The 24,356-nt window shown below is 35.2% G+C and overlaps 2 protein-coding genes and 2 long non-coding RNA genes across 4 annotated transcripts; 2 read left to right on the top strand and 2 right to left on the bottom strand.

Moving 5' to 3' along the window:
- Positions 1 to 2,591: 2,591 nt before the first annotated feature.
- On the top strand, positions 2,592 to 5,310 carry LOC141692448 (protein PSK SIMULATOR 1). The gene is made up of 2 exons (XM_074497292.1): positions 2,592 to 2,710; positions 3,030 to 5,310. Exon 2 carries the CDS (start codon positions 3,077 to 3,079, stop codon positions 4,805 to 4,807), a length of 1,731 nt encoding a protein of 576 aa, XP_074353393.1. The 5' UTR covers positions 2,592 to 2,710; positions 3,030 to 3,076; the 3' UTR covers positions 4,808 to 5,310.
- Positions 5,311 to 5,631: 321 nt separating this feature from the next.
- Positions 5,632 to 8,507, bottom strand: LOC141692547 (uncharacterized). The gene is made up of 3 exons (XR_012562845.1): positions 8,262 to 8,507; positions 8,068 to 8,167; positions 5,632 to 6,352 (listed from the first exon to the last, which is right to left on the bottom strand). It is a non-coding gene; the product is annotated as an uncharacterized LOC141692547 (long non-coding RNA).
- A 532-nt stretch (positions 8,508 to 9,039) lies between these two features.
- On the top strand, positions 9,040 to 18,379 carry LOC141692475 (pyruvate kinase 1, cytosolic-like). Its single transcript, XM_074497334.1, has 16 exons — positions 9,040 to 9,272; positions 9,425 to 9,521; positions 9,938 to 10,035; positions 10,609 to 10,764; positions 10,895 to 10,972; positions 11,264 to 11,395; positions 12,120 to 12,200; positions 12,310 to 12,381; positions 12,486 to 12,575; positions 13,625 to 13,769; positions 14,031 to 14,119; positions 15,149 to 15,244; positions 15,387 to 15,454; positions 15,579 to 15,678; positions 16,975 to 17,034; positions 17,957 to 18,379. The coding sequence occupies exons 1-16, from the start codon at positions 9,204 to 9,206 to the stop codon at positions 18,107 to 18,109; spliced, it is 1,584 nt and encodes a 527-aa protein (XP_074353435.1). The 5' UTR covers positions 9,040 to 9,203; the 3' UTR covers positions 18,110 to 18,379.
- Positions 18,380 to 19,521: 1,142 nt separating this feature from the next.
- LOC141692616 (uncharacterized) lies at positions 19,522 to 20,632 on the bottom strand. The gene is made up of 2 exons (XR_012562862.1): positions 20,249 to 20,632; positions 19,522 to 20,167 (listed from the first exon to the last, which is right to left on the bottom strand). It is a non-coding gene; the product is annotated as an uncharacterized LOC141692616 (long non-coding RNA).
- Positions 20,633 to 24,356: the final 3,724 nt, after the last annotated feature.

Raw genomic sequence — 24,356 nt, 5'->3', positions numbered from 1 at the left:
CGTGGCCTTTTTATCCTTCCTGACTTGTTCAATGTCAGGATCAGACCATTCATGCCTTGGCTTGGGAACTGATGGCTCGTTTCCTGTTCCAGCTCTCATTGGAACATGAGGGCCTCTTTCTATGCAGTCCACATAGGCCTCATCTTGAGAAAGCATATGAAGATGCATCTTTACCTTCCAATGATGGTAATTATCTTTATCTAGAAAAGGAATCTTGACTCCAACATCCTTCTTGTTCATCTTGCTGAATTGTTTTGATCTTTAAACTCTTTGTTGATTAAGAGTTTGCTCTAATACCAATTGTTAGTCCCTTAACAATATAGCAAGAATTACAGAAAGGGGGTTGAATGAAATTCTTGAACCTTTTTCTCAAAATAAAAATGTTCAAACTCGAATACAAATATAAGTGTTTTGATTAGCACAATGCGGAATTAAAACTTAAGTGAATCAAAACATAAGTAATTAAAAACAAGAGTCTTTAAAAACTTTCTGGTGGATTTAAACAATTCCACCAGAGATATATATTATATCGAGAGAACTCTGTGTGCAAGAATGCTCACAGCTGCTTACAAATTTTAACTACTGAGAATACAGAGAAATGCTAATAATTCTGCTTACAAATATTTCTCACTTTTTTTAATCTCAGATCTTAGTTTCTATTTGCTACTTCTTGGTTTATATAATACCAAGATTACAAAGTCAAAAGATAGAATCATTATAAAAACTATCGGTTCTAATGCTTTGTTACTTTGTTCTCTATTACCCAGTTAATAGGCTTCCTCATTCCATTTGCATACATCCCGACGCATGTGACCAGTTGTCACTGTCAACTGATGTTTGAATCCTTTATCCGTTGGGTTCATGATCATCCGTCGGATTGTTGATCATCCGTCGATAGCTTTGTTAATCATCCGTCGGTAGCTATTTTGGCACTTGACTTCAATTCATTTATGCAGAATTACAAGACATCATCTATGTACAATTGATCAACCTATTCTGCATATCTAGTTAAAGTCAACATGACTTTTATGCTACTACAGAATCTATACAAAGGTGTATGCAGAAATGTGCTACAGACTCATTATTACATAAGCTACTCACTCGATGGATAATAAGTCATCATCCGTCGGGACTATAATGAGTTATCCGTCGGGACTAAAATTCTTATTCGTCGAGTGCTACATTATTTCACTAAGTAAAATCTACTTAGGTGTTTTGTCTATGAAATCATCAAGTACACAACATATGCACAACATTATCTAACCGAGTATTCTAGTTGTTGGGTAATATTTGTTCAACGACAAGTAATCAACTCATGAAATAACAAAATTTTCATATAATTTTGTTATGAAATATTTAAAATATGTGTCTCTTTCTATTTGAAAATATTTGAATCTCTCTCTCTCTCTCTCTCCCTCTCAAGTCTGTTTCACAATACTAAATTACTTGTTTTAATTCTGCTTAGAAATGTTTCAGTTTTGTTTGAGATTATTCGGATATTTTTTTCAGTGGTTTTAGAAATTATTTGTTTTACATATCTGTTCAGAGTATATGATATATATGTTTCAAGTGATTTTAAATTTTGCGAAATTATTTTATTTAAACTCTTAGAGCATCCCCAACCCATTACACTATTTTGGTGAAATTTTTACACCAAGATAATGTGAAAACTACATTATTTTCAATTTCAACTCTAACCCACTAACACTAAATTTTACACAATTCCGGTACTATATGGAGTATTTTATTACTAAAGTACAGAAGTAAAAGTTAAAATTAATAAAGTGGTGGTATATAAATGGAACAAATTTGTTTTTGGTGTATAGAAGTGCATATTTAGAGTTGGGTTGGAGATGGTCTTAGAGTGATATAGGGTATACCGAGTTAATTAGTTGTAGGGTAGCAGCATCAGTGATATGACACTTTCGTGACAGTGTGATTGGTCACGACGTATCCTTCTGTTAGCTCTTGGGAGGAGTTTTTGGTCATTTGATATTTGTTTAGAATACATGAGTGCACCAGAGTTTGATTTGTGATTTAATTTACGATGACGTTGTATATGCCGTACACATTTTCCGTTCCATTCTACCAAAAACCCAATAAACTTATCATTATTTTTGCCAAAAAATCTTTCAAATATTTTTTTACCAACAATCCCAACAAACTATAAAAATATAAAAATTTCATTTAATTAATAAAAAAATTTGACAATTATTATTATCATTTGTGCGAACCCTATGCTGCAGATGGTTTGTTTTGTAAGTTACGAACAATGTTGTAAAAATCAGAAATTGGTGAAAATCGGTCGAGCTGCCTTTAGGATTAATCAAAAACCGTGGATTGATCGGAATAAAAATAGGATATATTATAATATTAAATTATATTTAATAGATTATTAACAAGTATATATTTATTATATCATAACTTCTGTAAATCTTTATATTTTAATGATATAGTATTTTAGTTTTAATAAATAATTATATATATTATAATAAAAAAAATTGTAAATACTATTCGAATTTCAAAAATCGGATTGATCGGAAATTATTATTAAATCAAATATTTTTAGAACAGTGGTTACGAACCATAACCATTTTTTTAATTCGTAACGCGTCACTCTCTCTCCTCTTCCCTTGAAATAAATAACTTTTGTGAAGGTCGATCTGAACATTCCCCCACTACCTCTATGTATTATTCCTCCCAATCAACGGTAACTTCTCTCTGCTACCTTTCCTAATTTTAATTTTCTACACTTTTATATTCATGTATTTATCATGTATTTATGGCTTCTTTTTATTTTATAGTTGCTCACTAATTGCAATCTCACTATTACAATTCATATTGTTATTACATCTAGTTCAATGATTTTGTTTTTGTTTGTGTTTTAACTAAGTTATTTATATATATATATTTGTTTTACAAGTATTTTAGCTCCAATTGAGGTTCTGTATTTTAGGTTTTGGGTTCTGGTTAGCTAAATAGTTTTGTTTTAGCTCCAATTGAGGTCGTGCTTATGAATTATGATGCAGGGAGATTAGAGTTCTTTCGAGATTATAGGTATTTTGATTTTTCTATAATGAAGGGCGATACAGTATTGGAGTCATGGTTTGGTAATTTGTGGCGGAATTCGCGTAAAAGCAGTGTCATGGAGCCTGAAAAGGCTGTGATTGGAATTTTGACATTCGAGGTTTCAACTTTGATGTCTAAAGTGGTTAATTTGTGGCATTGTTTAAGTGAAAAACAGATTATTAGATTGCACGAAGATATATTTTTGTCTCCTGGGATCCAAAAGCTTGTCTCGGACGATGGTGATTATCTTCTGGAGCTTGTTCTTGCGGAGATACTGGAGAGTTTGGGATCTGTGGCCGAATCGGTTGCTAGGTTTGGGAAGCGATGTGTAGATTCCTCGTATCATAATCTTGATAATATTTTTGATGATTTTGTTAATACGGGTCATAATTGGTTAGGATGGGAGTATGGTTTGAAAAAGATGGAGAAAAAGGTTAAGAAATTGGAGAGGTATGCTGCAGTCAGCTCACAGTTGTTTCAGGAGCTGGAAGTGCTTGCTGAGCTTGAGCAGAATTTTAGGAGAATGCATTCTAGTGTTGGATTGAATCAATTGAAGTTGCTTGAGTTTCAACAGAAAGTCTTGTGGCAACGTCAGGAGGTGAGAAATCTGCGTGAGATGTCTCCTTGGGTTAAAACGTATGACTACATTCTCCGGCTTTTGCTGAGAGCCCTTTTTACAATAGTTGTGAGGATTAAACAAGTATTTGGGGAAAAACAGTTGAGTTCTGTTTTGCGAAGTAAGGGTTACGAAACTGTTACTAGTGACTGCCTTGTTCGCAGCCATTCAGTTTCTGCCCATCTGCACTCTTCTGTTCACCCATCAGAAAATAAACCTTCCAGGTTATACTCAGGGCCTTTAGGCAGATCAATTTCAAATCTGGGATTGAGTAGTGTAAAGAAAGGTCAAAAAAATAAATTGCATACTCCTTATCAGTCATCGATTTTATGTGGAAAGCCCCCTCAAGGAAAAACAAGACGATTAGCTCATGCAGGACCGTTTAAAGGATGCATGACAAGCGGAAGTAACTCTCCTGTGATGCAGAACAGCATGTATGCCACCAATTTCTCTTCGAAGCCAGGCAGCCTCTTTCAAGATGAAATGGATAAAAAGAGATATACTAGTACTGTTTCATCCTGCGGAAACTCTCTTAATATAAAAGCATCCCCTTTAAAGCATAGGTTTTTGGATGCTCCTTTATCTACTCTAGGTGCTGCTGCTCTAGCTCTTCATTATGCAAATATTATCATATTAATTGAGAAGCTAGCTTGCTCTCCTCATTTGATCAGCCTTGATGCAAGAGATGACCTGTACAATATGTTACCTAGCAGTGTCAGAACATCTCTAAGTGCGAAGCTTAAGTTGTTTGCTAAAACATTGGCTTCATCAGTCTATGATGCTTACCTTGCTGCAGAATGGAATTTGGCAATTGCAAAAATTTTAGACTGGTTGGCTCCACTTGCTCATAACATGATTAAGTGGCATTCAGAACGGAATTTTGAGAAGCAGCCAAGGTATTCTGGTATAACAGTGCTTCTGGTGCAGACCCTTTATTTTGCTAATCAAGAAAAGACGGAAGCTGCAGTTACAGAACTTCTTATGGGTCTTAATTATATTTCAAGGTTTGGTAGAGAGTTTAATGATATCTCGTTCCAGGAATCTTCATGTAGCACTTTTAGCAATGATTATTCAGCCTACAAGAGTAACTCCATTCCTGCTGTGGCAGACCATGCATCCTAAAATCAGCTTGTATCTGGCCTCAACTATTAAAACAGAGTTTGTTTTTTAAAAAAAAGGGGTTCTCTGTTGATTATATAGGTAAGTAGTTTTCCTGTGTTTCGAGAGATCCTTTCATTGGCCAGCAAACATTCTTCAAGCTTGGGAGTAGTGAGCATTAAGACACAAATTAGTTGGCAAAAATCAGTCTTCCAACACAATTCATCTTATATAAATGACCGGTAGCCTTTCTGCCAATGTGAGGGATAGAGTTGAGATCATAAATTCAAATCATGCTCAAATGTTGGGTGAACATACGTCTCAAAATCACTATGGTGAGAATCATCATGCTTGTACGTAACAAACTTTGATTTCTTTCCAGAGGCGAATGTTCAGTGCAAATTCTTTTTCAATATTTGTTTTAGTGTATATAGTAAATAATTTTTTGAAAGATTTATTGTACCTTAACTTACAATAACATGCAATTTTCTTTACATAATTCTGTATGAGCCTGCAACTTTAGCGCCTTTTATGTCTATGTAAATGTTATTCCTGATATTTGTTTTGTTAGTAGCTGATGTAGAAGGAATTAGTATCAACACATATGGTTTTCGTAGTTGTGCATACATTCTTCCCTTTTCATTTGAATTAAAGTTTGCGATTTGTGTGTAAAGTAAAAGCTATTTATAGCTTGTGCATGTCAAATGAGAAGACGTTGGTTGTCATGCAACAATCTTAAGTTCTAGAAGAATTTCTTAATTTACATGTTTTCCTTCTAGGAAAAAAGGTGCAGCCTATAAAATTCAAAAGATATACAATGAAAATATACAAGTTTTAATAGCAATCTCAGTTTAGTGGAACACATTTATAGTCGTTAGTAAAGTATTGGCACCTATCTATATAATCAATGTTTTATACTCTTCCCTGAGATGTTTCACTTGTTTCAGTTTGTATTTAATGGCTGGCAACAATTTTGAGAAAAACTATTACATGTCCACAAGCATGCTGATCTCAGGTATAAGTTTAACTACAGGTAAACACCACCACAACTGGGACCTAGAACCTCGAACCCCGAAATCCCTTGATTTAATCTTTACTCTTTTAGTGGCTAACATCACTTCTTGAGTTACTTTGGGTGAACGCCATTTTCAGTATGTCTGAGTGACATTATTCTTTGTTTATAATAAGCTAATACATAGTCACATATACTATATATAATGATTAATACTCTTATTTTGCACATGCAATCGGTAATTTATATACTAATATTTATTTAACAATTATTCATTATCCTTGAGATTATTTATGTACTGTCTTGGTTAAAAATGCTGAATCATTGTCTTTATTCTTACTGCTGGGCTTTTGTACTTCTCTGCTGTTACATTTTTGTATCCTCATATTTTCTTTCTGCAAGGCTGGTAAAGTTTTTCCTTGATCTGTTGAAGGTGAATAAGATCGTAGATTACCCTATTTCACCTCAGGTTTCTGTATGAATAAGCTTGATCTGCGATGAATAAGCTTGATCTGCGATGATACCTCAGGTTTCTGTTGAAGGTGAATAAGCTTGATCTGCGATGTATGAAAGATTATAATCAACACATGCCAGATTCTAGGTCTAGGTTATTGATCTTGAGATTAGAAACCGGAGAAACAATAGAAATGTTTGGATGACGTAAACAAGAAATTAGGAGTATTAGACTAAGAGATTGGAATGCGTAGATCAAAGTGTAGCATGAAAGTGGAAAGTAGTCTCAAACTTTCTATTTTATCATATTAATTGCTTTCGGTTGCAGAAGTCCTTTCCTCGGTTACAGGCAAATAAAAAATCTTCAGAATGAGCTCCCAAGTGCCAGCATAAACATCAATTAAGCAATTACTTCAAACTTCTCTAACAAGCTAATAATCTTCATAACAATCCATTGCATTATGGATTTACCAAGGTCTACAGCCCCTAAACAGTTACTTAAAATCTTGCAAAGCCCAACTTATGCATCCCAGACCGCACTTCATATATTATTATTTGACCTTGCTGATCTAGTAAAACACAAGTATGACCCAGATGTTTTTGAATAAGTTTGTAAATGTGCCAAAAGAGGGTAACCAATTGTTTAATTGGGTGAATTGTGATAGGACAAGCCAATTTGTTTGCGGGAGCTGTGGCGCATGTCCCTGTCAAAGGTCCATTAAGTGTCAACATAATTCATCTTATCAAAATTGGTAGCCTTTGATTTGTTAGTTTCAAAGATGTATGGTGAAGATGGAGTAGACATACTCAAAACTCAAAACTCTCAAACCCATGGCAGCCTCGGTGGAAATAAACATGCGCAAACACCTTCATCTATATTTTACCTTAGTTATGAAAAATCACTAAAAGTACTCTAAGGTTTTCGTTATAATATATGTTCAGGAAAGTTCTGAAGTGTGTAGGATTGAACTCTTGTAAGTTCTTACTGGAGTATAGAACTAATAGACATAAATTAACAGTAGAAACAAGAAGATTAATACTACAAATTATTGGAAACTATAGTAGGATAAGGATCCAGTACATGGCATATGTCAAGTTCAAGTAAGATTGATAAAGTCATGGGTTTTTTCTGATCTGTCAAAAAGGAACCTTGAACATCCGTAGGATTTTTAATGAGCTAGTAAAATTTTGTCTCTAGGACATCAACTTAATAGCATCACATTCAGCCAAACATCCATTTTACTGCTGAATATGCGGGGCTATTGGTGGTGAGTCACAATCCGATGAGATGGTTCTATCTTTCAATCCGGGAGATTTTTCGCTCAAAAACCGTCTGCAAGGGCTATCATTTCGAGTTGATTCTATGTTCAAAATGATTGCCCTTGGAGACGAGTTTGAGCCAAAAATTTCCAAAGCATGAAAGAGAGAACCAAACTGAATCCCCCAAACTCAAAACATTTGGCTGAATGCATTGAAACTCTCTGTCTTTTGCTTAAAACGCCTATCATGCCCTTTGGCTTTGGGGAGATCCTAATCATTCCCAAAACTTTACAATTTCATAACATTTATGTCCTCTTTCAAAATTCAAGGCAAAATACAAGACAAGTTTGTCACGATTCATTTACATATTTCTTTAAGATTGTAGCATTTTTAGTGATATCCAAGAACTGGAAATGGGTCGTAACTCTCTGAACTTGATAATTACCTTGAAAGCATGAAGGATATAAATTTTATGGAATTGTAGTGTAGAAGGGATGATAAGATCCCTGTAAAGGTGAAGAACATAATAGGACTTTAGAGCAAAAGATGAGAGTCATACCCTATCCATTGGCCGGAAGTTTGAAGTCTGGAATCTTGGATCCTCTGTTTTTATGCACATAGTCTGTAATTTTGCGGAGCACATTTCAACTGCCTCCTCCCTGTCATAAAAAAAAAGGTAAGAAAAAGAGAATTAGTGAACTCTGTCAATTTGTAAAAATAAGGTGGATGGGTTCATGGTTGGTAGTTTGTTACCATGTGCAGGGAAAGTGAGGTAGTTGGGTTGCTCTGAGACTTTTCTAAGCACTCAAAGTTTCTACTAACATAAACATGAAATTTTTTGAGATGAACACTGGTGGGATTCAGTATCTGTTGGCATGAAAACAAGTCTTGCTATGATAGTATACAGTTCTGTTCTGGACTCTTGCTATGATTGATTTGAAGCTCCAGGAAAATGGTTATAAATTATATAGACCGTGTTTGACAAAATTCTGCAAAACTATCAACTGTTAGAAATCATGCAGAAGTTTCAACTTTGTGATAGTAGTGCAATTTTCTAGTGAATTGTCTAGTCAGAATGCAGAAAATTATAAATTTGCTTAACTTTATTATGAGTAGTCGACTCATTTTTTTTTATTGTATTGTCAACTCAAATCATTACAGCAATGTTTGGAATGCCTGGCTGTATGAGGCAGAGTAAAATTTACAAACAAACAAACAAACAGATGGAAAAGTGAAATAAACGACACATACATTAAAAAAATGCGTTCTTGCAAAAAAAAGAAGAAGGAAAGATTCTCAGCAAAATGAACGTAGCATATGCCCGCACAGCACTATTCATTAATCAAAACATAACACAGTCGAAAAGAAGTTTGGAATTTACAGATAAAATATAGATTATTATGTAAGTGGATAAATATTGAGTTGAACTGGGTTTTATTTGTTGCACATAATCAGGCACTTAACTCGGTAAACAGTGACCCATTTTCCCCACGTATGTCCAGTAAAAATTCACATGTATGCAGAATTGCTTGCTTGCTTGCACACACACAACATAACACATCATAACTCAGGGTCTACGTAAAACGTTAGTATTACCTTGACATCCTGTTATTTTAAACCATCATAAATTACAATAATCAATCATTTTTGTCAATTTTTTATCATCTATTTTGTTGGATCAGTTCATTAGTAAAAATGCAGTCGAATCATTTGTTTCTCGAAGAGCCTATCAGGATGGCTTCCATCCTCGAGCCCTCTAAAGCTGTGAGTTCTTTTTCTGTTTCTCTCTCTTTTTTTTAAAGTATTATTAACTTTTATTCCAACCCCCCGCGTGTATTTTCATGCAATTCTTTTTGTTAATGATTAAGTTGGGAATTTACGTTGTGTTTTTTTTTGTTACTAATTGAAATTTGCAGAGATTTTTTGCGGCAATGACAAAGATCGTTGGGACATTGGGCCCCAAGTCGAAATCCGTTGAAACTCTCTCAGCTTGCCTTGAAGCTGGAATGTCTGGTATCATTATGTTGATCTCTTGCTTACTTCCTGTTTTTTGTTTATAAAACTTTTTCTTAATTGGTTGGGACAAAACATTCTGGTTTATTAATGATGCAATAGAGTAACCTATCTGGTAAATGATAATAGCTACTAACAATTAAAAATTATTGACACAATAAGATTATAAGAACTTGACACATTTTGGGTTTTATATAAGTTCAAATGTCTCTTATGCGGAGTGACATATATAAGAGTTTTTTAATTGTAGCCGGGTCTTTATTGAAACATCTCTACTGCACAGTCTTACTCTCCCAAGTCCCAACCACAGTTTACATATTTGCCTTGGTTTTATTTGTATTCAAGGGGTTAGATTAGTTTGCAACAGTGAACAATTGAAAAAAATGTCTTTGATGATTCTGCATGTGTTGTTTCAGTGGCTAGATTTGATTTTTCGTGGGGTGATGCCGCTTATCACCAAGAGACTTTGAACAATTTGAAGATGTCTGTCAAGAGCACCAAGAAACTATGTGCAGTATGTGCTTCTAAATTTGAATTACATATGTTCTATTTCTGTCTCGTATGACTCCTATGTACAAATACATTTGTTAATTTATATCTTCCTGTCAACAGCACCAAAATGTAAAAATAAAATCTTGGATATTTTGTAATTTTTATTGAGTTGAAAGAGAATTACCCATCTCACCTATTATCGAGATACCAACACCAGCAATATGAAATCGGTATCAGCGAGTGGTGGCAATGATTAGCCAAGTTCTTTATCTAATAAAGTTTAAAATCGTTTTAGTTCTTTTGATTGGTTACTTGTAGTGAATTGGTGCTTCAATTAATTTCCCGACATTGACCTACATTTAATATTTCATTCATCACCTGTCTGAGAAAATTAGATAAAGAAAATATATTAAATGATTATACAACCAGAGAGTAATTCTAGACATAGAGATCATCATTTGTAAAAGTATTCGAAGCTGAACAAAATATGTGTCTTTATAGATATTTCTTCTAAAGCTTTAGAGGTGGATTATGTTGTCAGGTTTTAAGAAAAAAAAATCATAAAATGAGTATTTTGCCGCTGCTTAATTTCCAGGTTATGCTAGATACAGTGGGTCCTGAGCTGCAGGTTGTCAATACAGTTGAAAAGTCCATTTCACTTAAACAAGATGACACTGTCATCTTGACACCTTTTCAAGGTCAAGATGCCACTCCCGAATTGTTTCCAATTAACTTTGATGGACTAGCTAAGGTTTCAAATCTCATATCTCCTCCTTATCATGACATTATATTATTGTTATTTAAGATTATAAGTCATTGTAATTGCATGTTCAAAAATTCAAGTGAAAATAATTACTAGGCATGCTGACATGTTACTGCAGGCTGTGAAGGTTGGGGACACCATATTTGTTGGCAAATATCTGTTCACGGGGAGTGAAACAACTTCTGTTTGGTTGGAGGTAAGAATATAGGCTTACTGAATGAAGTCTACTTACAATGTGGATATTTATTGTCAACATCCTTTTCCTTTTTCTATTTGTCAATATCGTGCTTAGTTACATAGTCTCTCAATCTTTTTCCTTTTGCTATTTGTCAATATCGTGCTTAGTTACATAGTCTCTCTTGCTTGGTTGGCCGTTGCCTAGTTAAGGTTAATTTTACTTAGTGACTGGCTAGGCAAGTGTTACTTCACATATTAATTAATAAATCTAATGTTTACCTTAATGTATGAGACTAAATTGGTTGAGCAGGTTAAAAGTGTGGATAATGATGATGTAGCTTGCACCGTAAAAAACAGTGCAACATTGACTGGGGCATTGTTCACTCTTCATGCCTGTCAAGTTCGTATTGAAATGCCTACTCTCTCTGATAAAGATAAGGAGGTTAGCACTTCTACTACTGCTCACAAGTAATACACACTGTGCATGTATTTGGCTGCTGGCGGCCTTCATATGTTTTGTTTGTTCAATAAACAGACTATAAATTATGATTCACGACCATAAAACAATCGAAATGAAAGTCTTGAAAACATGTACTTTATGTGATTATTCATACTTTTATTTCCCTATGAATTTGTGCTGCATTCTTATGTGATACCTTTTCAAAATTTTCCATTCTTGCTCTAGTGTTATTACTATTTTGATCTTTTTTGGTAATAGTTTAATTCCTTGATCCTCACTAATCCTGTAAAGCAACAGAATTGTATTATGCTCTCATAGTCTTGTGTGTGTGTGCGCCCGCATGCGCGCAAAAATAACTTTTACTGTCCTGTTTACAATTGCTATCCTGAAATTCTCATTCTAACAAATTAAGCATCAGATATGTTGTCATAACATGTTTCATTATTTTCCTTTTGGTTTGTATCCTGTATGTTAGGCTCCATTGATGTATAATTGACTATTTCATGTTTTTTAAGTCTAATTACTGTTCACATGTCTTTTAAAGATGAAACTTATTGTCATTACTATTGTTCTAGCAGTTCTTTGTTTGGAAAAGTGTTGGTGCATATTATGTAACTTATGCTTCCCTATGGGTTGTCTGTTGTTGCGTAATTTTTTTGTTATTAATTTGAAATAGGAAGCTCTAATGATATTTATTGTTAAATAGGTTATTAGCACATGGGGCACTCAAAACAAAATCGATTTTCTATCTCTTTCATTTACACGTCATGCTGAAGATGTTCGTGAAGTAAGTTCCCTTTTTGATGTCAATAGACAGCACTTGCTCCTGTTGCCCAGTTTTTGACTTTATGCTCCTTATATCTCTATTGTAAATTATCTTGTTTCATATGATGCAGGCCCGTGATTTTTTAACCAAGCTTGGTGACCTGAGTCAAACACAAATTTTCGCAAAAATAGAAAATATCGAGGTTCTATTAGTCTTTGCTTTTTTGTTAAAATTCCTTCTTACTTTTGAAAACAAGTTTCTAGTATCAGTTTTAATTTTCAGTCACTTTATGTGAATACATTTTAGGGTTTAACCCATTTTGACGAGATCCTGCAAGAAGCAGATGGCATCATCTTTTCTCGCGGAAATCTTGGCATAGATATATCCCCTGAAAAGGTAATAAGATCAAAGCCATTATTTACATGGTATTCTATTTCTATGAAAATATATAGAATCCACCTATGCCTGCAAAGAATACCATTTTCACTATGGTAACCGACATTTGTGAGAGGTATTGTTGGTTTCCACCTGCTAGTCAAATAATTAAAGTGCACACAAATTATTAGAACACAAATAAATGCGCTAATTTCTTGTAGAATGCAATTTATATTACTCAAAAAAGGAAACCAAAATACTGGAAAGAAAAAGGATAGCTCAAACCTTTTTTCTTTTAGTTACGTTTTAGTTGGTCTGTGCTAGTGTGCTGCATTTTGCAGGATGATGCACAAGTGTGCAGCTTCAGACCTGTTACAACAAATTTATTCAACCTTGGCCAAATCTATTTATATAGTTATCTGGACTAATCCTTATTAGAGCTAGTTTGGACACAAGGTGTAATGAACCAGCTACTACTCTTAACAACTACTCAGTTATAGATATCAGTTAATAGCAAAATAGTTCAGAATACTCTCTGATACTTGTCTCAGATTACAGCTACGGACAATTCGAGAGGTCCGTTCTCTCCCAAAAGTAATAACAATAGCAATTGACAAATTAATCGATGCCCTAATTCATTTCCCCTCTCTCTTTTATCCTCTCTTCAGTTCTGTCCCATTTTGCCCTTCTACTTTACTTGCATTTCCTTCTTTACCCTTTTGACATGCACTTCCTTTTTCACCCTTCCTTCTTAGTGTATGTGATAATGTTGTGTGGCTTTATACCGTTCATCACACAAGGACGCTAATTGATGCTTTTGCTCATTGTGGGTGTTTACACCTTCAGCTTCTCTATCGTAATTTAAAGCCAGTAAAGTAAAATGAATCAAATTTTTTAAGGATCTCTGCCGAAAAAACACAGAACTGGTTAACTTTATTTTGTGATGCTTCCAGATTCTGTCTATGCACTTTTGTTCAGAAATAAGCCATTAGAGGTGTACCTTATTACGTAGGTCTTTTGGTTAATGTATTATATGTGTTAACCTATGACTGTAATTGGGAATTCCACAGGTGTTTTTATTTCAAAAGGATGCTCTTAACAAGTGTAACATGGCTGGGAAGCCAGCAGTTGTAACTCGTGTAGTTGATAGCATGACTGACAATCTAAGACCAACTCGTGCAGAAGCAACTGATGTTGCTAATGCTGTATTGGACGGTACAGCCTTTATTCTTCTTCCAGATGACACGTTCCTTAGCTTCGCTAAATATATTTGGGAATAAATATTGTTTCCATTATTGTGAATATTTATACTGTTTTCTGTGGTTACTCGAGATTTTGCTGACCTGTATGTATGTCAACAAATAGGCCTGTAGTAATAAATTTAGTTTTCTACAAAACTTTATATGCTTCTCTGCAATATCTTATTCAATAGCATTGTGCATCTGTGACCTATTTTTGATGGTTACCGTTGTTCAGGAAGTGATGCAATTCTTCTTGGAGCAGAGACTCTTCGTGGACTGTACCCTGTTGAGACTATCTCTACTGTTGGTAGAATTTGTGCTGAGGTATTTAATATTAGAATGCCACATATAATATACCTGGTGTTTTTACACTTTTCCTTGCTAACTTATTCCTTCTGGCAGTTGTTCCTTTTTGTTTAATATTAAAATTTGTTACTGAAATATGTGTTTGGATTTTGTAGTATTTGAAATGTTACTATTAAAGATAAGGAGGGAAGTCGAGATTTTTCTTAACAGGCTCAAGCTTGCGCTTCTAATAAAATTTTTGGGCCAGGCGTAACTTGTTCATCTAAATTGATCAAGCTCATACTGAGCTTAAAAAGTTTATCAAACAGAATTCTCTGTTCAAGCTCAATTCATAAGATTAGAGCCCATCTTATCAAAGACGGGTTACAGCCAAGCTCCTAAGCAGCTTGATTTAGGGTCCAAATAAATGACCACTTCCAAGTTTTTTTTGACAAAGGTACTGTAAACGAGCGAGAGATCGATTGGTCCAAGTCCATGGTGAGCACATGGATGAGATCCCCCTTGATCCTTTCTGGATGTGCTTGACCCTCTAGTAAAAACTGAATATACTCTAAGAAAAAGTTCACAGTATTGAAGAATTTCGGAGGGCTAGGGAAAAGATGTAGATGTGGATCAGTTTCGGGATCAGTAGAAAATGCTTCTTTAATGCCTGGAAGTGGCTTTTTATCCCCTCAACAGGAAAATAGTCGAGTTAAAGTTTTCAGGGATTGAGTCCACTATAATCATGGAATGAAGAAAGCCCAAGCCTTCAAAATAAAGTGGACTTTACCTTAATTTGAGACAGCAAAATGAATAGCGTGTACCACTGAAGTTTTGTTTGGTGTATTTGTATAGAATCACTACTTACGTATTTTGTTCAATCATCGTTAGAATGAAATCAACTTTTAATGATTCTGTATTATGTGTGAGAGATGATACTATTATTGCCATCTTAATTTTTTTTTCTTATTTTTTCTACCTGATATTATTGTTATCCCTCTTGTGTGGTCGACTTTCTTAGTGATACTTTGATAGTTAAACAAGCATTGCATTTGCATTTATATATAGGCTGAGAAGGTTTTCAATCAAGAGATGTACTTCAAGAAGACTGTCAGATTTGTTGGAGAACCAATGACACATTTGGAATCAATTGCTTCCTCTGCGGTATATTATCTTGGATAGTGGTATTATATGTGTGTGTGTGTTCCCCTGTAGTGTTATATGTGTTTTGTTCAAGTTTAAACTCGCTTTTATCTGAAATATGTATTCTATGGAGCATTTGAAGGCTGTTTTTCTTTTCATCTAGGTGCGTGCAGCCATCAAAGTGAAGGCATCTGTTATTATATGTTTCACTTCAACCGGAAAGGCTGCAAGGTATTGTTGTTACTTCTACTTCATGTATCCTTAATCAGGCTGAATTTAGGTTGTTTTGCTGTCAGCAATGTTTGTTCCTGACTTTCCACCCTTAGTTACAATTGTTTACAATATATGAATGTAGATTGATTGCGAAATATAGACCAACAATGCCAATTCTATCAGTTGTCATACCACGGCTAAAAACAAATCAACTACGGTGGAGTTTTAGTGGTGCATTTGAGGTAAAATTCTTATTACAACTCTTTTTATAGTTTGTCTTTGTTTGTTTATTTTTTATCTGTCCAGTTACTCTGCTTGGAATATAAACTTTACTATATATAATTTCTTGGTGGAAACTTGCACTAGATCATTGTTATTGCTGGCTATCAATTTGTTTCTGTGCAATTAATTTCATAGCATTTCTTACTAAAAATTCTAACTATTGCTTCCCTTGGTTGTTTTTATTTTATTGGCCCAATTATTCGAACTATAAGCGCTACCAAATATAGTTTTCTTACTGGAAGCTTGACGTTCCTTTATATATTACCGTCCATCAGTTTGTTTCTGTGCGATCAGACTCAGTTATGGCAATAAAACTGATTACAAAAGCACGTCAGTGGTGTCTGGGGAATGTTATCTGGGATTCAAGGGAAACGGTAATAGGAGTTCCACGAATATTTTTACCTAATGTTTAGATTTATAGGAACCAATTAAAAGTACACAGCCACTCTAAGAAATCAATCAATATTTTTTGCTCAAATTGACGAACAATTTTCCTAAGAGAAGTGGAGGCAAATTCGATTGCATCGGCAGCAAGCAAATGAGTTTTGAGTGCATGTTCAAGCATCATTACTAGCTTTAACGGAGAAAGAAAGACACCGGGATTCGGGACTGATAAACATGTAGTATATCCGAAGTAATTGTATTTTGAAGGTTTATGTACTTCACTCTTTATCCTACATTTTCTTATACAGTTTGGCGACCTGTACTAGTGGTAATGATACTTTTATTTATTTAGTTGTGAATTCTGATGTGGCCTATGCTTGGTCTGTTCCAGACTTTCAGTGCTGTTCTTCATTAGTATATCCAGTCGTGAGTTGCCTAATTGTATCTGAAGAAATTGTCCTTTATATAGATGTGTGGCAACCTGGCAACGCTTTAGATTGGACACTTCCTACTTAATTATTTTTTTCTGCTTTCATTACTAGGGCATTAGTGTTGGAAAATTTTCATACACTTTCATACACTCAGAGCTTGATCGCAATGTATATGAATATATAGTTGCTGTGCACATCTGCAATCTGCGTGAACTTAACTTACTATATACAACTATACATCTTTTTCTGTAAAGAAAATATCAAGGACTCAGGGTGATATATTCTCGTATAAAATCTGCATGAACTTATAAACTAACTATACATTCCCATACACGTTCCTCTTTATATTTCCAGATCTGAATTAATGCTTTAGGTTGATCTCATTACCATCCTATTGAAACAAGCTATTACATCTACTTTCTTTACTTTATGTACGTGTAGGCTAGGCAATCGCTTGTTGTCAGGGGTCTCTTTCCCATGCTTGCTGATCCTCGACATCCTGTAAGTTTGTTTCTCTTTCTTCTTTTTGTCTTTACAATATAAAATAATTTGAATCCTGTGGTTGGTACTTCTATTGATTACCCTTTCCAGTTTATTGTAATGTTCTGTATGCTATATCATCCGTTTTTACACGTGATATACATCGCAATAGTGATTAGGTCATTCTTTCCATTGATTTCGTTTTTGTTAGCTTACATAGTTTGTAAAGTACAAGGGGAGGGAGATTGAGGATTTGAATCTATGACCTTGTCACAGGGATAGGAGTGGGGGATGAGCTTTTGCGATTAGGTTATCCGTAAATCATCGACGATCTTGTCTATATACCCAACATACATTCACTTATTTCCACAGGGATAGGAGTGGGGGATGAGCTTTTGCGATTAGGTTATCCGTAAATCATCGACCATCTTGTCTATATACCCAACATACATTCACTTATTTCCACTCTGCTGGAGACGCTTGTTTAAAAAAAATTGTAGGGTTCATTGATTTCTACCAATTTGTCATCATTAATTTAATTATTTTTATCAGCCAATAAAGTGCAAAGCTTCGGACAGTCATGCTTGCTTATCAATGATTACAAATCACAAAATATTAGAATACCAGTATCTGGTGATAAACATACGAAGATACTCTGTACGAGCATTGCTCATTCAAGAAATAGTAAACCAATTTTTTCGCACAGCTCCAGTTTAAAAGATTCTGCATTCTTTTTCTGGCAGTTACCTAAATGCATTTTGTTCCATCCTTTGTACGTAGCTTGTGTATTGTGACTGCAGTTATAATTACAGTTAGATTTCTTGGTCTCAACAACTCATTCATGTATAGTTTGCTAGAGTGACATGCGTTTGCAGATTAGACATGAGAAGACTATTATAATTTATAAATACTTTATGTTAATATTTGATACCAATATGTGCAGGCTGAATCTCACTCTGTTACAAATGAGTCAGTCCTGAAGATTGCGCTTGATCATGGCAAGGCCTCTGGGGTAATAAAATCGCGTGATCGAGTTGTCATCTGCCAGAAACTTGGGGATGCTTCGGTGGTTAAAATTATTGAGCTTGAAGACTAGGCACAGACACAGTCATATGATGTGTATGTAATTTCCTCCTATAGTTTCCGAATATTTAGGTATAGTATTCAGCAAATAATGGAGAGATTTGTGACTCGACAATGTCAGCACGGAATGAGAGCACTGGGGATTTTTATTTACTGAATGGTAGTGATTCAAGTTATTCTTTATATTATTATGTTTCCCTGCATTGGAAAAATATTTATCATGTATTTATATTTTATAGTAATAAAAATGTAGCGGGTCCTGTTCTAGCCCTGCTGTTGGATACCTTCCAGTTTTATGACTGTCTTCACTTCAACAGTTGATCGAGCCACAATTGGTTGTTTCTTGTAGAAGTCAGAAGTGAACCTTCTTGTTACTTGACAGCTAGCACAATCAATGTTATAATGTCCAGTGTTTGAGCGGCAGATGGAGAAGCTAATGCAATTCCTTGCCAACGATTACAAACAAGATACATGAGAAGTTCTTTAGCAGTCAACATGTAAACATTTGTAGGGTGTTGCATTAACTGAGATAAAATTTGGACAACAAAGGGGATGTCAGGCCTTAAGATCGTGAAATAAATAAGACGACCAAGCAACCTTTGACATGCCTGAGGATCTGAAAGTAGTACTCCTTTCTCTGGTGTCAACTTCATTTGTATACCACTTAACGCGAATCGGCATTTAAACAACATATCGGTAAATTTCACCGGGATACTATTGTCTTGTACTGAAATAGTTCCCTCCAAAATTAAGGAAAAGCTCCCGCCAAATACCATAGCCCATGTGCTTATATAATTAGTCAAAGATGTATGTATCATTATAAATTTTGTAGGAAAAAGCTTGAAAAAGAATCCTAGTTGTTGGTATTGGTGCGGAAGTGCAACAGTGCTAATGGATGGATGCGAATCGGAGAAGGGGATTCTTGGGATATTTCTGATTCATGATAAGCAAGTTTGTACATGATATGAAATTTAATTTGTCTTAAGGTTATTTGAGTTTTGACCTCATAATTTTGCAGAGTGATGGAATGAATTCATGTAATTTGCAGAGTGATGGAATGAATTCATGTAACTTTCATCTATGGTTCGATCATTCATGTAACTTTCATTTATGGTTCGATCCCCTTGTGTGCCCAATGTCAAGAACCATAATTCCCGGGCCGTTGAGAAAAATAGAGAAGTCGGAGGATGATTTGGAAAATTAGAGGTTATTGTTTAAATGAAGGTGAAGAACAGAAGCCATGTTTTTATGTATTTGGTCATCATTGCCTTGATCCTGTTGTTTGCACCGATGGACAAAGAAGTGGAATCTAAGAGAAAGGGATATGAACTACCTAAATAATAGTTTTGTAGTAGTAATGTAGGTTCTGATGTATGACTATGCACTCAAAATTTGGCATCCATGTTATGAAATTATGTAATGGAATGATGACAATTGTAAAAGAAATTGATTAATTACTAAGTTCATAATCCTCAAATTACATCCCATGACATAGTTCTAAACAAAACATAAATAACATAAAATAGTTCAATTCCACACAAACATGAAGTGTTTCAGCATAAAAAGAAACATGAAAAATGCACAAGTATATAAAAGTTCAAAAGTTGCATCTTCATGGGTCCTTTTTCTTATCCTTTATTGAAGGTCTTGCACTTTTGTGCTTCTTCTCATCCTTGATCTTCTTTAGTGCGTCAATAAGAGCACCAGGTGTGATAACAGCTCTTCCATGAAATAAGAAAGGTGCAGATGTGAGTTGTGATTTCCCACAATCATTTTCTATTGCTTGACTGGTGGAATATGTGTTCCCAACTTCATTGACCCCGTATATGACTTATGTTGAGTTGGTGAAGTAAGTTGTGACCTCAAACTCATCATAACCACTATATGTAGAGTAACATCCTCCACTCCACTTCTTGTATTTCTCAAGCAATTTGTTAATTTTAGGTGTAAACCTCCTATCTCCCCAAGCTTACACATCCTCCTTCGTGTTCTGCAACCTCTCATTAAATACTCTCTGATTATATCTAACATTACTAGAGCACTTTCTAACATCTTTAACATCCTTTATGTTCTACAAGAAGTAGATCTAGTAGTGTTAGTCAATTTAAAACCACATATACAAAAGAAATGTACAGAAAAGCCAAACATATACCTGGATCTGTCATAATCTCAATTGCAGAGTTGGGATTCCTCTTCAACAACTCTGTTTTATAATCCCATAACTTCTGGAACTGCTCTTCCAGGGATCCATTAATAATCTTCGTGTGTTGCTTTTATGAGAATATGGTGTCTAAAATCAATTTGCAAATCCTTTAACACAATCTTGTGAAAGGCTTTAATTGGCCAGCTGAGATTAATTCTAAATTCTGCAAGGTATTTTCTAGACAAAAAGCTATTGATGGGTAACCCCTTCTGCTCTCTAGCACATGTGTGTTCTGCAAAAGGCCATAAAGAAATGGTTAGTTTATTACGTTACACACATACAGTTGTAATAGAGAATACAATAAAATGGAATAAAATATACCCGGTCCCACACTTTTTATTTCCATGGTTTTATCAAAGTTTATTGATGCAAATAAAGTTCATGGACATGGAGGTTGAGACTCTGCCCTAACCCTAGTTCTATCACTTTTTTTGAACTTTATAAGCCTCCCTTCACTTATACGATGATTATGTATTGCCTCCATGCACTGTTTATGATCAATGAGTACCATTTCAACTGTCCATTTTGGCTTATTTGTCTCTTTATACACTGGAAATGCTTTCTTCCTCCTCTGAGTTTGAATCTAATCTTCCAATTCATTGTCTGACAAGCTATCCAAATCATCACTATCAATATCAGTATCCGACTCCATTTCCACCTCCCTCTCAACCTTTCTTTGCTTAATTAGACCAAGTCCTTGCTAGAGTCTACCAACCCATTCCACTTCCTCATCAATATTCTTACTAAAAAGGAGGTCGTCATCTGTCATGGAGTAGTCACTATCTACAAAGTCATAGTCATCAATCTCATCACTCCAATCTCCTACATCATTGCTATCATCTCCTTCACTCCCGCCATATACATGTTCATCTTCAAATGGTACCAATTTATCTTCATTTGAATGGAGGACATACACATCAATTTTTTTATCATTCTCCAAATCATAAGACTTCATTGTGAATGCATCTCTTTTATTTTTTACTAACACTAACCCCACCTCCAACTCTCGCTTAGGCAGTTTGTAATATAGAGAAACAAATCCCCCATAACCCAAGGCTTTACTCCACCCTCTAAGAATTTCCAAACTAATTTCATCAAGGTCTCGAGTATGATACACAATGAATTTACCCCTATATACATGGTTATAAAAATCGGTCATTTTGCTGATTAATCGGACGACAAATCGCGTGCAGTATGCTTCCAATCTAAAACCCCAAAAACGGTCGAAAAAATGTTTTCCCAGAAAGCGAGTCAAAATCGAGTTAAAATCGGGTCAAAATTAAAAAAATGGGTCAATCAACATATATACCTTCGTCAATCGATGAATAATGATTCTTTTAAAGAGTTCATGCTCGGTCTCTCTCCATATATATGAATATGCAAACTAAGACTTAGAATTTGGGTGGATCTGAGGACATGACGATGAAATTTTAAATTATTTGGCGATCAGTTTCATGGTTTTTAATGAATGATAATTGACATTGATAGAAAATACATCCTAAATACACATTAAATGTCACATTAATTACACTTGGACCTCTTGTCTGAAGTCCAATACAGACCTTTCTGATCCGAGCTCGTAGCAGACTCAATACGACCCATGTTGACAAGGCCCGCCAGCAGAGGTCGTCAAGGTCCACGAATACAAACTGTTCACGGACCAGGCCCTATGCGGCTGGAAGAGCAGAGACATGTGTCCTAAACGGACTCAAAGTCCTACACCGAAAGTTCTTGAGTTCCTTCCCTTTAAGGACTCCTAATCGCCATCTAAGTTGGAGACTTGTCCACCAAATCTCCCAACACAAGTCTAACCCTAGACTCACTTCTATATAAAAAGCTCTACCCCTCAACATAGAACTACATTTTTGGCTTGATTCTCTACTAAACAGAGATAAGTATGCATCTTGCAAGGACCGATAGTCCCGAACGCGAGAGCAACCATTAAAGCTCGAAACTCATAAACCTTAGCATTAATTACTAACGCACTCTAGTTTTTATTCCACAATATTTGACGCCATTTGTGGGAAACTACAACAACCATGGTGAACACAAATAGCAGAAACAATAGTGGAACAGTCACTCTTGTCCCATCGCGAACAATCGCATTAGTGGTAGAGGTACCACCACACTCAACCTAATCCTCCACCCAAGGAGGAACCTTGGTAGGGGCAACCGAGGTTCAGCCACAAGGGACGAATCCCCCGGCTCCTCAAGGGACTAATCCCCAATTTCAGCAGCTACATGCACCTGTGAACCCTCAACCCATTGGGTATGATTACTCGACGATCGTGACCACTAGCCCCCCTTATGGGATGCCTCTATACCCTGAGGCTGGATGAAGTGGACACTCTAGTCAGAGTGAAGCACAAGGGCGGACGCCCCAATACATATGTGGCTTGGCTCCTGATAATCTCATAATTTTGCATTAATTAATACCTATTAATTGCTTGCTCCCGAATTTAATAATTTAATTATTTGCTTTTATAGGTATTTTGTACAAAAAAGAGAAAAAGAAAAGGAAAATGCAAGAAGGGCAAAAGTGGAAGCAGAAAAAAGAAGAAAAGAAAATAAAGGAAAAGAAAATAGGAGTTGGCTACATTCAAGGGTCAAGATTCTACCAGCACCCCTAAAACCCTAATTCTTATCCTATAAATACCCACCCCTCATCTTGTAAACCACACCAAGTAACACATAGCTAACCTAGTATTTTCCATTTTTAGTTGTAGCCTCCTTTCCTTAAAAGTTGTAGATCTACTTTTAAAGTTACAATCATTCTTCATCTTTGTAAACACCTTTTATATTAATGCAAGTATTTTATTATGGTTGTCTTTATAGTTTATTGAGTTATGATATCTTTCTAAATCCAACAAATAATAAATTTGGGGATGTGAAATGAGCTATTTTAAGCTTTTGTTCTTAGATTTACTTTTATTTAGGTAGCATAATTTTGAGATCTAATTTTACACTCTCAACTAAAATTTCCTACATTAAATTAATTTATGTTGGGAATTTGGTTGATTAAATAAATTTTAATTTACTGTAGCTTAATCTTTAATTAGTTAATTTTCAGCGTTTAATTTAGTTTTAATCTCAAAAATCCAACTTCCGTATCATTTTACTTCGTCTATTCCCCTGTTGCAAATCAAAGCCACATGTCAAGCCCTATTTTTTTCTACCTTCTGTGTCTTTACTTTTCCAAACATCCATTTCAATCTGTTTAAAAACAAACCAAACCCTGTGTCCTTTTCTTTACAAATATCCAAACACACATCTCCCTTTCCTATTTTTTTCAAATCGTAATAGCCCTTCTGAGTCACAGTCCTTGTTTGCTCCGAGTTGGTGAGTTTTGTATTCTTGTTTTACTTATGTTCGTCACTGAGTCAGGGCCAAGCTAGTCCGAGTTCAACCTCCTTTGTTTTCGAGTCCAGTTGCTGCGATTTGCTTTATAGAGTTTCGTTTTCGTATGTTGCCGAGTTGTCACACCTCCGACTGTTTGTTATTTCGTTTGACTGAGTTACAAATGAGTCGCCCCATTAGGCTTTCTCCGAGTTCGAAATAGGTGTTGAGACCAAGTCGGGGTCTGTTTTGTTTCCCCGAGTCACTAATTGAGTCATCGCACCGAGTTATAGAAGAGTCTTAATTGAAGTTCTGATGTCTGAATTTGTGGTCGTTTTTACCAACGCTTTAGCCTGAGTTTGGCTCAAACCAATAAATTTCAGTCCCCTGTCTTCTCCGCTAATTCGACTCGCCTCCGAGTCCATGTCATCGCGAGCTGTGTCGTCGATTTGTTTTTGTCGGTTTATCTGCTGAGTTCAGGTCTTTTGATTTTGTATCTCGAGTCACGGGTTTCGTTTTGATTCTTTGCTCAGTTGTGTTTGTTTAGCTGAGCCGCGTTTTTTTTCCTTTGTTGTCTATGGCAATTGTTCGAGTCCGTTATTTTGTTTATAGTTTAGTTGCTGGCTGTGTTAGCTTTAATTTTTAGAGTTTGCTTTAAGTTGTATCAATTTTTCCCAGTCAAGATAATTTGTTTGTTTTAGTTAAATTAGATAGATATATT

This window comes from Apium graveolens, chromosome 10 (assembly GCF_009905375.1).
Source record: "Apium graveolens cultivar Ventura chromosome 10, ASM990537v1, whole genome shotgun sequence".
Taxonomy (NCBI): Eukaryota; Viridiplantae; Streptophyta; class Magnoliopsida; order Apiales; family Apiaceae; genus Apium; species Apium graveolens.
Note: the sequence above shows the minus strand (reverse complement) of the source record. Positions and strands in the feature narration are given on the sequence as shown.